The following is a 12,383-nucleotide window of genomic DNA, read 5'->3' on the forward strand; positions in this document are numbered from 1 at the left end:
GGTGTGTGTGTGTGTGTGTGTGTGTGTGTGTGTGTGTGCGTGTGTGAGTGTGTGTGTGTATGTGTGAGTGTGAGTGTGTGTGCCCTCACAGAAGGAAGGTCACAGCAGGAGCTTTTTCAAACGCGTTTCCAATCATCTTTACAAGAAGTGTAGCTCATACAATGGTATTATTGTATTATTTGCGATACTTTATAAATATGAAACTCTAAAGATTTGGAGTTCATGCAAATTGTGAAACAAGAATCTAAATATTTGTGTCACAGTGATTTCTATAAAAACATGTTGTTTATGGGGATAATGTAACAAATCTTTTGTGGCCCTATTAATGATCAATGGTGATTGAAGAGGAAGCTTGAACCCAGGCTCCGGACATCTTCATGACAAGCGTCAGCGCAGACATCTACTAATGAGAGAACACTGTGATATGAAGCATCGTTAAAGTGTCACTTCAGTAATGTTTTTAATAGATGTCTTTAAAACACTAAACTCTAATTTCTGGGGCTTTATTTTAAGTTTACAGAATATAACATGTGTTAAGACGACGAGTTTTACTTCTCACAGGTCGTGTTATGTGTATCTATTTATCATGTATGCTACTTTGCTCTGTGGACTGTAAAATGTTTCATTGTGTTCATAAAATAAACCAGACTTTCACCGTCTGAATCTTTTACTGTTTTTTCTGCTTTTGTTCACTCCAAGTTTGACAAACCTACAGACATCCAGAGTTAACTCACTAACAATGTGGAGCAGTCTCAGTGTATTTAGCTGCTTTTTCCCTAAACACAACCAACTGAGAGAAACGCTTGTAGTCCTCACTTTGGTCATTTTGAACGTTGAAGGAGATTTGTTCCATAGACACCTTACACTAGTGTTCTATTTAAATCCAGATTCCTTTTATAGTTTGCAGTTTCTTTACTAACACATTTGTAGATAAGTTTATTGCTGAACCACACAGCTAGCAGTCTCACTCACTCTCTAGGTTTTGAAGTTTGTGTGTGTGTAATGGTTTAGTCTATCAAACCTTACCTTTTTCTCCCCAGTATCACAACAGTATGACTCCCAAAGTACGGATCAGTAAACAATCAATGATTCTAAAGCCAGAACAGAAAGATACAGTTGGAAGATGCATGATTGCATTTTTATGACGCATAGTAAAACTACCCCTCTTCTTCTCTGTGTTGTTGTTGTTCTCGTGTGTGTGTGTGTGTGTGTGTGTGTGTGTGTGTGTGTGTGTGTGCCTTAGAAGTCAAATAATACATTAGCCACACTTAAAAAAACAAAAAACAACTGAATTTCATTTAGAACTGAGATTCTAAGTTGTAAGCAGAAATCTTATGCTCAGCCACAAACGTGTTTCCCCACTTTCACAATGCTGAGGTGTCAAATCCACAACCCCAACAAATGGTTTGTTACACGCGGGTGTGAAGGGCAAGCTTTACTTACACAGCCTTACACACAGTAGATTTATAAAGTTTTTGGGGACGATGGTTTAGCCACAGATGTAACTTCTACTTTTGATAAAGACCACTCCACCTGTTTATTTCTTAAGAAATTAAGCATCTTTATTAAGCTCTCATTTATACATGTCTACACAATAATAGACACCGTGTGCTCTGTGACATTATAGTCTTCTACTTCAGCGTTCATTGGTTTGCATTTTAAACTCCCAGCCTTTCAGGTTGTTATGAACGACTTATATTTCTAACATTTTGTGATATAAAAGTGAACCATGTGGGTTTTTTTAATTTTCTGTGTGACGGAATGACTTAAGACACAAGTTATTTAAACAATTCTAAATGAAGTGTGATGGTCATAGTACTTATGCTGGGCCAAATATGTTAAGGATAATGTTTATCAATGTAAAATTGCAAAGAACCTTTGAATAGATTATAACATTTTGTAAACAGTTACCTCAGAACCTGTACTGTCAGCCCTATGTATGTAAGGTGAAACTTTCCACAGTACTTACACTTAAGTAACTAAACACATAAAGTCACCCTTTACCAATAATCCACTGCTCCTTGAAAAAAGTAGCACAAACAGACAACTGACTCAGCAATGATGAGTTGAGCTACCCTGAGGCCGAGACTCAAGCAGAAGAAAATTAAAAGTTTTAGGTTTTTGCGGCTCGAAAAATTAAAGAAAGTATGTTTAATAATTCAACAAGACCTACACTTTCAACACACGTACATTCAAATTTTGGATCAGACTAACATCGATGTTGTTCAATAGTTTTTATCCGTTCAAAAAAGTCATTTTACGGCTTTAATGTTTCCAGCTGATAAGGAGAATGAGTGCATTTCATCAAATGGGCGTCCAAAGGCTTTAAACATCCGCTTTGTCTGTAAAGACAGTATCAAACTACAGAGCATTGTTTTTACTAAAATTCAACATTTTCAGATGAAAATTTGGCTGCTTTTTTCACTGTAACACCCCCTCAATGCCATTTTTAGGATATTCTCGGTGATCCCATTTTTATCATATTTATGCTTTTGGGACTGAGGGTATCTAATACGTACGTCGTCACAGTGTATTGTACTACCAACTGTGAGGGCTCTGCTTTTGCTTTGAGCAGACTGTTTTTTATTTTGTCTCCTGAGTGTGTGTTTTTCAAACGAGATCCTCCTCCTCAGTTTGATTTTGTTACCACAAACTTTGTGTAAAGTTCACAACAGAGGTAAAGAGATTTAAACACCCAGTTTGAGGAGGCAGGGGTTGGACCAGCTGCACAGGGCAGGTGAAACAGAGAGTGTCAGGGGAGATGTGCAACAGAAGCAGAGGGAACATTTTACAAGATGATAAATGCCACATTTAGGTGATTAAGGATTTGTTGACAAGATTAAAAGACACGGCAGTCAGAGTTCAACAACATTACAGTTTGATTAAATAAAAAGTTTAAACTACACAAGGTTCATTTTCTCCTCTGATAGTAATCATATTAAACATGTCAAGAAAGAAAGAGTACAAAGAAAATAGTAAATGTGTGTCTAATTCAACTCTTCCTGTGAACCTTATATGGTGAACCTTATATGGCGATGGCCAGAGGGGCCGATGGCGCGATATGGCAGCCAAGCCTCTGTCAGCCTCCCCAGGGCATCTGTGGCTACAACAGTAGCTTGCCGCCACCTGTGTGTGAATGTGAGACTGAATGAATAGTGGCATTGTAAAGCAATTTGGGTGCCTTGAAAAGCGCTATATGAAACCAATCCATTATTATTATTATTATCATCCCTTAATATGTTCGGTGTTACAAACTTGAAGAATCAGAAAAAGATCATCAGACATTAATCTAATCACTTTTCAGCCTTCATTCATTCATATTGAAAAGTTGGAAATCTTCCCTGCTAGACCAAGTGTAGCGTTTAACACCGTTGGCCATAACATTTTATTATGCTATTATTAAATGGAGAGGCCTCTTCACACACTGAGGTTAATTATGAAGCTCCACAGGCTTCTGTGCAAAGACAGTTCTGTTTACATTATACGTGCTTTAGAAGACATAGCGTACATTTTCACTGCTATGCATATGATACCCACTTTTATTGGTTAAACTGTCGGGATGTCTTAGACACATAATGAGCTTTAATTTTCTGCTTCTAAGTTCAGATAAAACTGAGGTTATCGTAACGGGGAGTAAAAATCTTAGAAACACTGGCTAACAAAATCCTTACTCTGGACGGCATTGCCTCGAGTAGTCTGTTGTAGTGATTTGGCGCATTATAAGTAAAATTGAAACATACAATCCCATAGCACACATCAACATTTATTTATATACAAAAATAAAAATGCTTTTTACAGAAAAGAATTGTAACTTCATATTTTATCAACGATTACGCGGGTACATAGGGTAAGTCCTCATCATTATCCCATAGCGGTTCCGGTAATCTCTCAGGACCTTGGAAGGGTGGCCATGCCCAGTCTACCTCATCAATGTCTGGAGAGTCGCCGAAATACAAAAAATCTTCCTCGTTGTCAGTGTCCATAGTCCACAGTTGTGGTGGTGAAGGGGGTGGGCTCCACTCTGATACTGGTGAATACGGTGCGTCTTCACTCCAATCTTCAAATGCAGGGTTGGTGGATGGCTCTTCAGAGAGTAAAGATTGCCCAGCATCCCTGATAGTACCAAGTACCAAGTATGTACCAGGTTCAGCCACTTTGATGGTTGATTGAACAGAAGGGTGGAAGATGCCATTTTCATGGAGAATTTCAAGTCCAACAGATGAAAATTACCGCTCTTTTCCAAAGTTGCAACTGCTAGAGAGACACGTTGGCCAACTCTACGGTTTTTGAAAATTGTTGCCACTCCTACCCACACCTTTAAGATCAACCCACTTCCAGATCACGCCCCCTCCTGTTATTTTAAAAAGAACACCGCCGTCTCAATCCTTCAAACCATTTTTAGCTCAAAAACCAGAAGTATGGCCTCTACAGCCCTGCGCCACACTGAGGAGGAGGAAAGTTCTGCGGCCGAGGGCACATAGTACCTGACACGCCCAGTTACTATCGCCCCTTGGAGAAGCAGCAGCAGCAAGCCGACGAGCTTGACGGTTGGGCATCTTCTTTTTTCATCGATACCGTGAAAACCGCGGTGTATCATCTAGTCAACCTAGTAATCAACAGGTACCTGACTGACGAATGCAACGGCTGTAAGTCCGATCAACCCCGCCAGAAACAACACGAGTGTGTGCAAGTCTTGGAGGATGACTTTTACGCTGAAAATTATCACAGCATCAGAAAAAGACTCCTCACCCCACGTTTCATTCCATCTATTCAACGGCTTCTGATTGCTCGCAACATCAAATGGACGACGTCAAAGTCCGCATGGTGGCGGAAACTCTCTTGCACGAACTGAAATCGGAAAGGAAAGTCTTTGACGCCATAGCCGAGGCATACACCAATCTGGTGGGGTTGGACATGGTGAAAATCAGACAGCTACGGCTGGTGGCAGAGTGTTACAAAGGAGGCTGCTAATGCTTTCTCTGAAAGACTGATTTTTCTTTCTTAAAACGTGTAACCTGCATTTTACCAAAGAATGTATCCAACATTTAGTGCATTTTTAAAACATGTACCCACGTAATCGTTGATAAAATATGAAGTTACAATTCTTTTCTGTAAAAAAGCATTTTTATTTTTGTATATAAATAAATGTTGATGTTGTGCTATGGGATTGTATGTTTCAATTTTACTTATAATGCGCCAAAATCACTACAACAGACTACTCGAGGCAATGCCGTCCAGAGTAAGGATTTTGTTAGCCAGTGTTTCTAAGATTTTTACTCCCCGTTACGATAACCTCAGTTTTATCTGAACTTAGAAGCAGAAAATTAAAGCTCATTATGTGTCTAAGACATCCCGACAGTTTAACCAATAAAAGTGGGTATCATATGCATAGCAGTGAAAATGTACGCTATGTCTTCTAAAGCACGTATAATGTAAACAGAACTGTTCTTTGCACAGAAGCCTGTGGAGCTTCATAATTAACCTCAGTGTGTGAAGAGGCCTCTCCATTTAATAATAGCTATAATAAAATGTTATGGCCAACGGTGTTAAACGCTACACTTTGGTCTAGCAGGGAAGATTTCCAACTTTTCAATATGAATGAATGAAGGCTGAAAACTGATTAGATTAATGTCTGATGATCTTTTTTCTGATTCTTCAAGTTTGTAACACCGAACATATTAAGGGATGATATAATAATGATAATAATAATAATGGATTGGATTTCATATAGCGCTTTTCAAGGCACCCAAATTGCTTTACAATGCCACTATTCATTCACTCTCACATTCACACACAGGTGGAGGCAAGCTACTGTTGTAGCCACAGATGCCCTGGGGCAGGCTGACAGAGGCTAGGCTGCCATATCGCGCCATCGGCCCCTCTGGCCATCACCATATAAGGTTCACCATATAAGGTTCACAGGAAGAGTTGAATTAGACACACATTTACTATTTTTCTTTGTACTCTTTCTTTCTTGACATGTTTAATATGATTACTATCAGAGGAGAAAATGAACCTTGTGTAGTTTAAAACTTTTTATTTAATCAAACTGTAATGTTGTTGAACTCTGACGGCCGTGTCTTTTAATCTTGTCAACAAATCCTTAATCACCTAAATGTGGCATTTATCATCTTGTAAAATGTTCCCTCTGCTTCTGTTGCACATCTCCCCTGACACTCTCTGTTTCACCTGCCCTGTGCAGCTGGTCCAACCCCTGCCTCCTTAAACTGGTGTGTTTAAATCTCTTTACCTCTGTTGTGAACTTTACACAAAGTTTGTGGTAACAAAATCAAACTGAGGAGGAGGATCTCGTTTGAAAAACACACACTCAGGAGACAAAATAAAAAACAGTCTGCTCAAAGCAAAAGCAGAGCCCTCACAGTTGGTAGTACAATACACTGTGACGACATACGTATTAGATACCCTCAGTCCCAAAAGCATAAATATGATAAAAATGGGATCACCGAGAATATCCTAAAAATGGCATTGAGGGGGTGTTACAGTGAAAAAGCAGCCAAATTTTCATCTGAAAATGTTGAATTTTAGTAAAAACAATGCTCTGTAGTTTGATACTGTCTTTACAGACAAAGCGGATGTTTAAAGCCTTTGGACGCCCATTTGATGAAATGCACTCATTCTCCTTATCAGCTGGAAACATTAAAGCCGTAAAATGACTTTTTTGAACGGATAAAAACTATTGAACAACATCGATGTTAGTCTGATCCAAAATTTGAATGTACGTGTGTTGAAAGTGTAGGTCTTGTTGAATTATTAAACATACTTTCTTTAATTTTCGAGCCGCAAAACCTAAAACTTTTAATTTCTTCTGCTTGAGTCTCGGCCTCAGGGTAGCTCAACTCATCATTGCTGAGTCAGTTGTCTGTTTGTGCTACTTTTTTCAAGGAGCAGTGGATTATTGGTAAAGGGTGACTTTATGTGTTTAGTTACTTAAGTGTAAGTACTGTGGAAAGTTTCACCTTACATACATAGGGCTGACAGTACAGGTTCTGAGGTAACTGTTTACAAAATGTTATAATCTATTCAAAGGTTCTTTGCAATTTTACATTGATAAACATTATCCTTAACATATTTGGCCCAGCATAAAGTACTATGACCATCACACTTTCATTTAGAATTGTTTAAATAACTTGTGTCTTAAGTCATTCCGTCACACAGAAAATTAAAAAAACCCACATGGTTCACTTTTATATCACAAAATGTTAGAAATATAAGTCGTTCATAACAACCTGAAAGGGTGGGAGTTTAAAATGCAAACCAATGAACGCTGAAGTAGAAGACTATAATGTCACAGAGCACACGGTGTCTATTATTGTGTAGACATGTATAAATGAGAGCTTAATAAAGATGCTTAATTTCTTAAGAAATAAACAGGTGGAGTGGTCTTTATCAAAAGTAGAAGTTACATCTGTGGCTAAACCATCGTCCCCAAAAACTTTAAAAATCTACTGTGTGTGAGGCTGTGTAAGTAAAGCTTGCCCTTCACACCCGCGTGTAACAAAGCATCTGTTGGGGTTGTGGATTTGACACCTCAGCATTGTGAAAGTGGGGAAACATGTTTGTGGCTGAGCATAAGATTTCTGCTTACAACTTAGAATCTCAGTTCTAAATGAAATTCAGATGTTTTTTGTTTTTTAAGTGTGGCTAATGTATTATTTGACTTCTAAGGCACACACACACACACACACACACACACACACACACGAGAACAACAACAACACAGAGAAGAAGAGGGGGTAGTTTTACTATGCGTCATAAAAATGCAATCATGCATCTTCCAACTGTATCTTTCTGTTCTGGCTTTAGAATCATTGATTGTTTACTGATCCGTACTTTGGGAGTCATACTGTTGTGATACTGGGGAGAAAAAGGTAAGGTTTGATAGACTAAACCATTACACACACACAAACTTCAAAACCTAGAGAGTGAGTGAGACTGCTAGCTGTGTGGTTCAGCAATAAACTTATCTACAAATGTGTTAGTAAAGAAACTGCAAACTATAAAAGTAATCTGAATTTAAATAGAACACTAGTGTAAGGTGTCTATGGAACAAATCTCCTTCAACGTTCAAAATGACCAAAGTGAGGACTACAAGCGTTTCTCTCAGTTGGTTGTGTTTAGGGAAAAAGCAGCTAAATACACTGAGACTGCTCCACATTGTTAGTGAGTTAACTCTGGATGTCTGTAGGTTTGTCAAACTTGGAGTGAACAAAAGCAGAAAAAACAGTAAAAGATTCAGACGGTGAAAGTCTGGTTTATTTTATGAACACAATGAAACATTTTACAGTCCACAGAGCAAAGTAGCATACATGATAATAGATACACATAACACGACCTGTGAGAAGTAAAACTCGTCGTCTTAACACATGTTATATTCTGTAAACTTAAAATAAAGCCCCAGAAATTAGAGTTTAGTGTTTTAAAGACATCTATTAAAAACATTACTGAAGTGACACTTTAACGATGCTTCATATCACAGTGTTCTCTCATTAGTAGATGTCTGCGCTGACGCTTGTCATGAAGATGTCCGGAGCCTGGGTTCAAGCTTCCTCTTCAATCACCATTGATCGTTAATAGGGCCACAAAAGATTTGTTACATTATCCCCATAAACAACATGCTTTTATAGAAATCATTGTGACACAAATATTTAGATTCTTGTTTCACAATTTGCATGAACTCAAATCTTTAGAGTTTCATATTTATAAAGTATCGCAAATAATACATTTATACCATCGTATGAGCTACACTTCTTGTAAAAATGATTGGAAACGCGTTTGAAAAAGCTCCTGCTGTGTCCTTCCTTCTGTGAGGGCACACACACTCACACTCACACATACACACACACACACACCACACACACACACACACACACACCACACCACACACACACACACACACACACCCAGAGAGAGAGAGAGAGAGAGAGAGAGAGAGGGAGATCATTAATACAAAGGATTGGGGTCGGTTTTGGATTTTCACTTGTTGTTGGCTTTATGAACAGTCACATAAAATTCATTCCGATTTTTTGCCTTTGCTTCAATTAGGATGTTTCTTTAAATCTACAACGCCTTCCTTTTCAAAAGTTTACTGACATAGTAAAGAAGTAGCTAGGGAACTCTGTAAGTATGAGCAACAATAGCTTAAGGACACTACGTCCAATAAAGAGGAATTCATCATCTGCAGTTCGTGAAAAAAAGCACAATATTAAAAACAATTCAGCAGACCCTCGGAGTGCGGATACAAACTGTTTTCAACTGCAGAGGTTAACTTCATGCACTTATCAACATACAGTTTAGAGGCTTGCATTAGAGTGCTTTGGTGCTTGGGCCTCTTTTATTTAGCACGTTTATACCGTTGTGAATGCAGCTATATAAATAAATACACTCAAGAGTCTATCGTATGTTTGTCATGCAACTAAAAATTCGTAAATATATTTTTAAATCAGTAACTTTGCAAATTTAGAGGATTTGTTTTCGGACAACATATGTGTCACATTTTAAACAGGGTTTGAATAATCAGCACTGACATACAGACATTTATGCGCTGGGTATAACAGTCATGCTTACCGTGTGAAAGGCCCCACCGATGTCTTGGAGCAGAGAAACACTCTGTATTGTTGCTTTTCTCTATTGTATAAGCAAAATCGACCGCAAATGACTAAGATGTCGGTGTTGACATGTCTTTTTATTTCATTCACACAGACAATGAATACTGAACAACATACATTAAACCAGGTGTCTCCCAGCCCAATAGTTACCAATCATGCGAAGCATGGCTGGTTTAACACGACGGGCATAACGACTTGCTTCTAGCAGCTGTGCAATATTGTCGTTAATTGCGCATACTATATGTTGTGATGATCTCAGTTCAGTCATGGTGTGTTCTGCAATTCTGCTGAATTGTGTTTTAGTCCCATCGTCTGTGTACGAGCGTACAAACAGGCGAATGGCAGGGATGAATCGGAATGTCTTGAGCCTCAGCATCACATCGTCGTAGTATGTGTCAAAGTAATACTCGGGCAGTTCGAACAAACAGCTGTGTTGCACCTGACTGGGTTGAGCTGTTCGACATCCATAGCATGTTTCCTGTAGAAAGGCGTTTAATGCCAACATCACCAGGTGATGGGTTGCAAGCTTGATGTCGATAATGGTTTCCTCACACAGACCCGATCCTGTAGGATCCTGCAGCAGCTGAGGAGAGGGGGGAGGAGGTGGCGGGGTCTGGATTAGCAGCGCAGGCGGTGGGGAGTCTGAGAGGTCCCACGCTTGCATGTCTCGCTCTGAAAATGGGAACAATAAAAAAGATTTTATATTTTGTTGCATAGACACACACACACACACACACACACACACACGCACACACATTTATGCCACTGTATAAAAACCATATCCTTAAACCATGTAGTGCGGCTCTTCTATGCTCAGAGGGTAAGGATTTAACCTCCAGTTTTCAACCCCTCTGGCCGCTATAAAACTTTCCCTGTCATCACATACCCTGAGAATAATAAAGTCATCGGGTCTACGGTTAAAACGATCAGCCTCGCACTGTAAAGCTCAGGGCCTGTTGGACTGTTCCACTGGGAAACATACAGCATCTCTGGGATGACTACATTGTCCAAGTCTGCGCAAACACTCCCTCACCACAATCTACGCGAAGTATAACTGCTCCGTTGGTATATTTAACGGTATACACATACCTATTACTGCCTTGCTATTCTAACTTAAATTTAGACCCATCTACGACGTTTTTACAGCGTTGCTTTTTACGATGAGGGCATCGGGTACATACACCTGTACACGTACCTAGAGCTTCTGTGGCTTGGGCGATGTCCAGGCTGCTCGTCATGGTTGATACAGACGTCATCCTGCACTCCTTAGTTAGCTAGTTAGAGGTGTTCTTTAGGTTGCGCTGTTGATGTTCCATATGGTGAAAGAGACCGTTTTTATATGTATTGGAGCAGTCCTCTAGGAGGTGTCATTACAGTCCCTTGGGGTTGGGGTTGGTTTCAGGTGTAAACAAAAGGTGATGCCTGTTTGGAGGATGGTCAGTAGAAAGTGTAATGGCATGATAAAAGGTGAAAGTGTAATGGTGGCACCGATGGACCTGGCACCGCCGGCACTCTGCCATAAGATAAAGGAGACTGTTTGTATTGAAAACTATGGCAGTACAATTGAGATGCTCTTGATAAGGATGACCTCTTCTGCTGACTGTAGGGGGTCTAACTGTAACCCCCCTCTGTATAGCTGTTGCAGAATTAAGAATCCCATTTCTAAAGGAATGCCTGCTGATTGTGGTATTCTGTTTGAAACTATTAGCCTCTGTGTGTGAATATGTGTTTTTAGAAGGTGGAAAAAACTTTCTGTTTAAAAACTATTAGCCTCTGTGTGTTTCAGAGCCCTAAAGAAAAATACCCCTAAAACTAGTTAAATTAAATGCTGTGTGTGAATATGTGTTTTTAGAAGGTGGAAAAAAAACTTTCTGTTTGAAACTATTACACCCCTGTGTGTTTCAGAGCCCTAAAGAAAAAGCAAAATACCCCTAAAAACTAGTTAAATTAAATGCTGCGTGTGAATATGTGTTTTTAGAAGGTGGAAAAAAACTTTCTGTTTAAAAACTATTAGCCTCTGTGTGTTTCAGAGCCCTAAAGAAAAATACCCCTAAACTAGTTAAATTAAATCATCTATGTCTAAATAACAGAACTCCGAGACCTATACAATCCTTTAAAAAAGAGTTTAATTAAAACACGTAATGGTTTCATTAAATAAAACGCTATTAAACACATGTAAACATATGATCTCTGAACTCGCAAGTCCGTTCACGCGCAAGGTCCGTTCACGCGCAAGGTCCGTTCGCGCGCACATGGACGCGGAGGGGATAGGGGGAGGGGGGTGTGGGGGTAGGGGTGTGGGGGTGTGGGGGGGGGGGGGGGGGGGGCAAAAAAAGCTACAGGTATATTACTACTTTCATCTTTACTTTGTGATGTCAGCTTTGTGTAATACTAAGAGAAAGATTATATTGTGTCCTTATTAGGATACGGATTTGTGTTGGTGTGTGTAGAACTGTAGTCTATAGATTTTTTTGTTAAATGGTAATTACGAGACAGTGCATATCAGGTCTTTTTACAGCATAACATGAAAGTAATGTAATGAGTAGTATAACAAATTACTTGCTCTTGGGAGTAATTAAGTAAGGTACTGCATTACTTTTAAATGTTATGTGCAATATGTGTGGTAATTTTTGAGAAATAATTCCAAAACTGATCGCAACAAAGAGAGGAAATACATCCGACATGCACAAACATTTGACCACACAGTATACAGTCAATTTGCAAAAATGTATTGTCTTTGATGTGCTGCTTAGAGAT

At 39.2% G+C, this 12,383-nt stretch overlaps 2 protein-coding genes across 5 annotated transcripts in view; one reads left to right on the forward strand and one right to left on the reverse strand.

The window, feature by feature from the left end:
* aopep (aminopeptidase O (putative)) overlaps positions 1-12,383 on the forward strand; it is a 110,525-nt gene that overhangs the window by 31,629 nt on the left and 66,513 nt on the right. The window lies entirely within an intron of this gene.
* Positions 9,531-11,415, reverse strand: LOC109204579 (uncharacterized). The gene is made up of 2 exons (XM_019365863.2): positions 10,822-11,415; positions 9,531-10,298 (listed from the first exon to the last, which is right to left on the reverse strand). The coding sequence occupies exons 1-2, from the start codon at positions 10,880-10,882 to the stop codon at positions 9,745-9,747; spliced, it is 615 nt and encodes a 204-aa protein (XP_019221408.1). The 5' UTR covers positions 10,883-11,415; the 3' UTR covers positions 9,531-9,744.

The sequence above is a fragment of the Oreochromis niloticus genome, linkage group LG12 (assembly GCF_001858045.2).
Source record: "Oreochromis niloticus isolate F11D_XX linkage group LG12, O_niloticus_UMD_NMBU, whole genome shotgun sequence".
Taxonomy (NCBI): Eukaryota; Metazoa; Chordata; class Actinopteri; order Cichliformes; family Cichlidae; genus Oreochromis; species Oreochromis niloticus.

Excerpts from the sequence above, each read along its gene's own strand:
- LOC109204579 (XM_019365863.2), bottom strand. The coding sequence starts at position 10,882 with ATGACGTCTGTATCAACCATGACGAGCAGCCTGGACATCGCCCAAGCC. Across the intron at positions 10,299-10,821 it reads CCAAGCCACAGAAGCTCTAG|AGCGAGACATGCAAGCGTGG; the intron begins GTACGTGTACAG and ends TCCCATTTTCAG.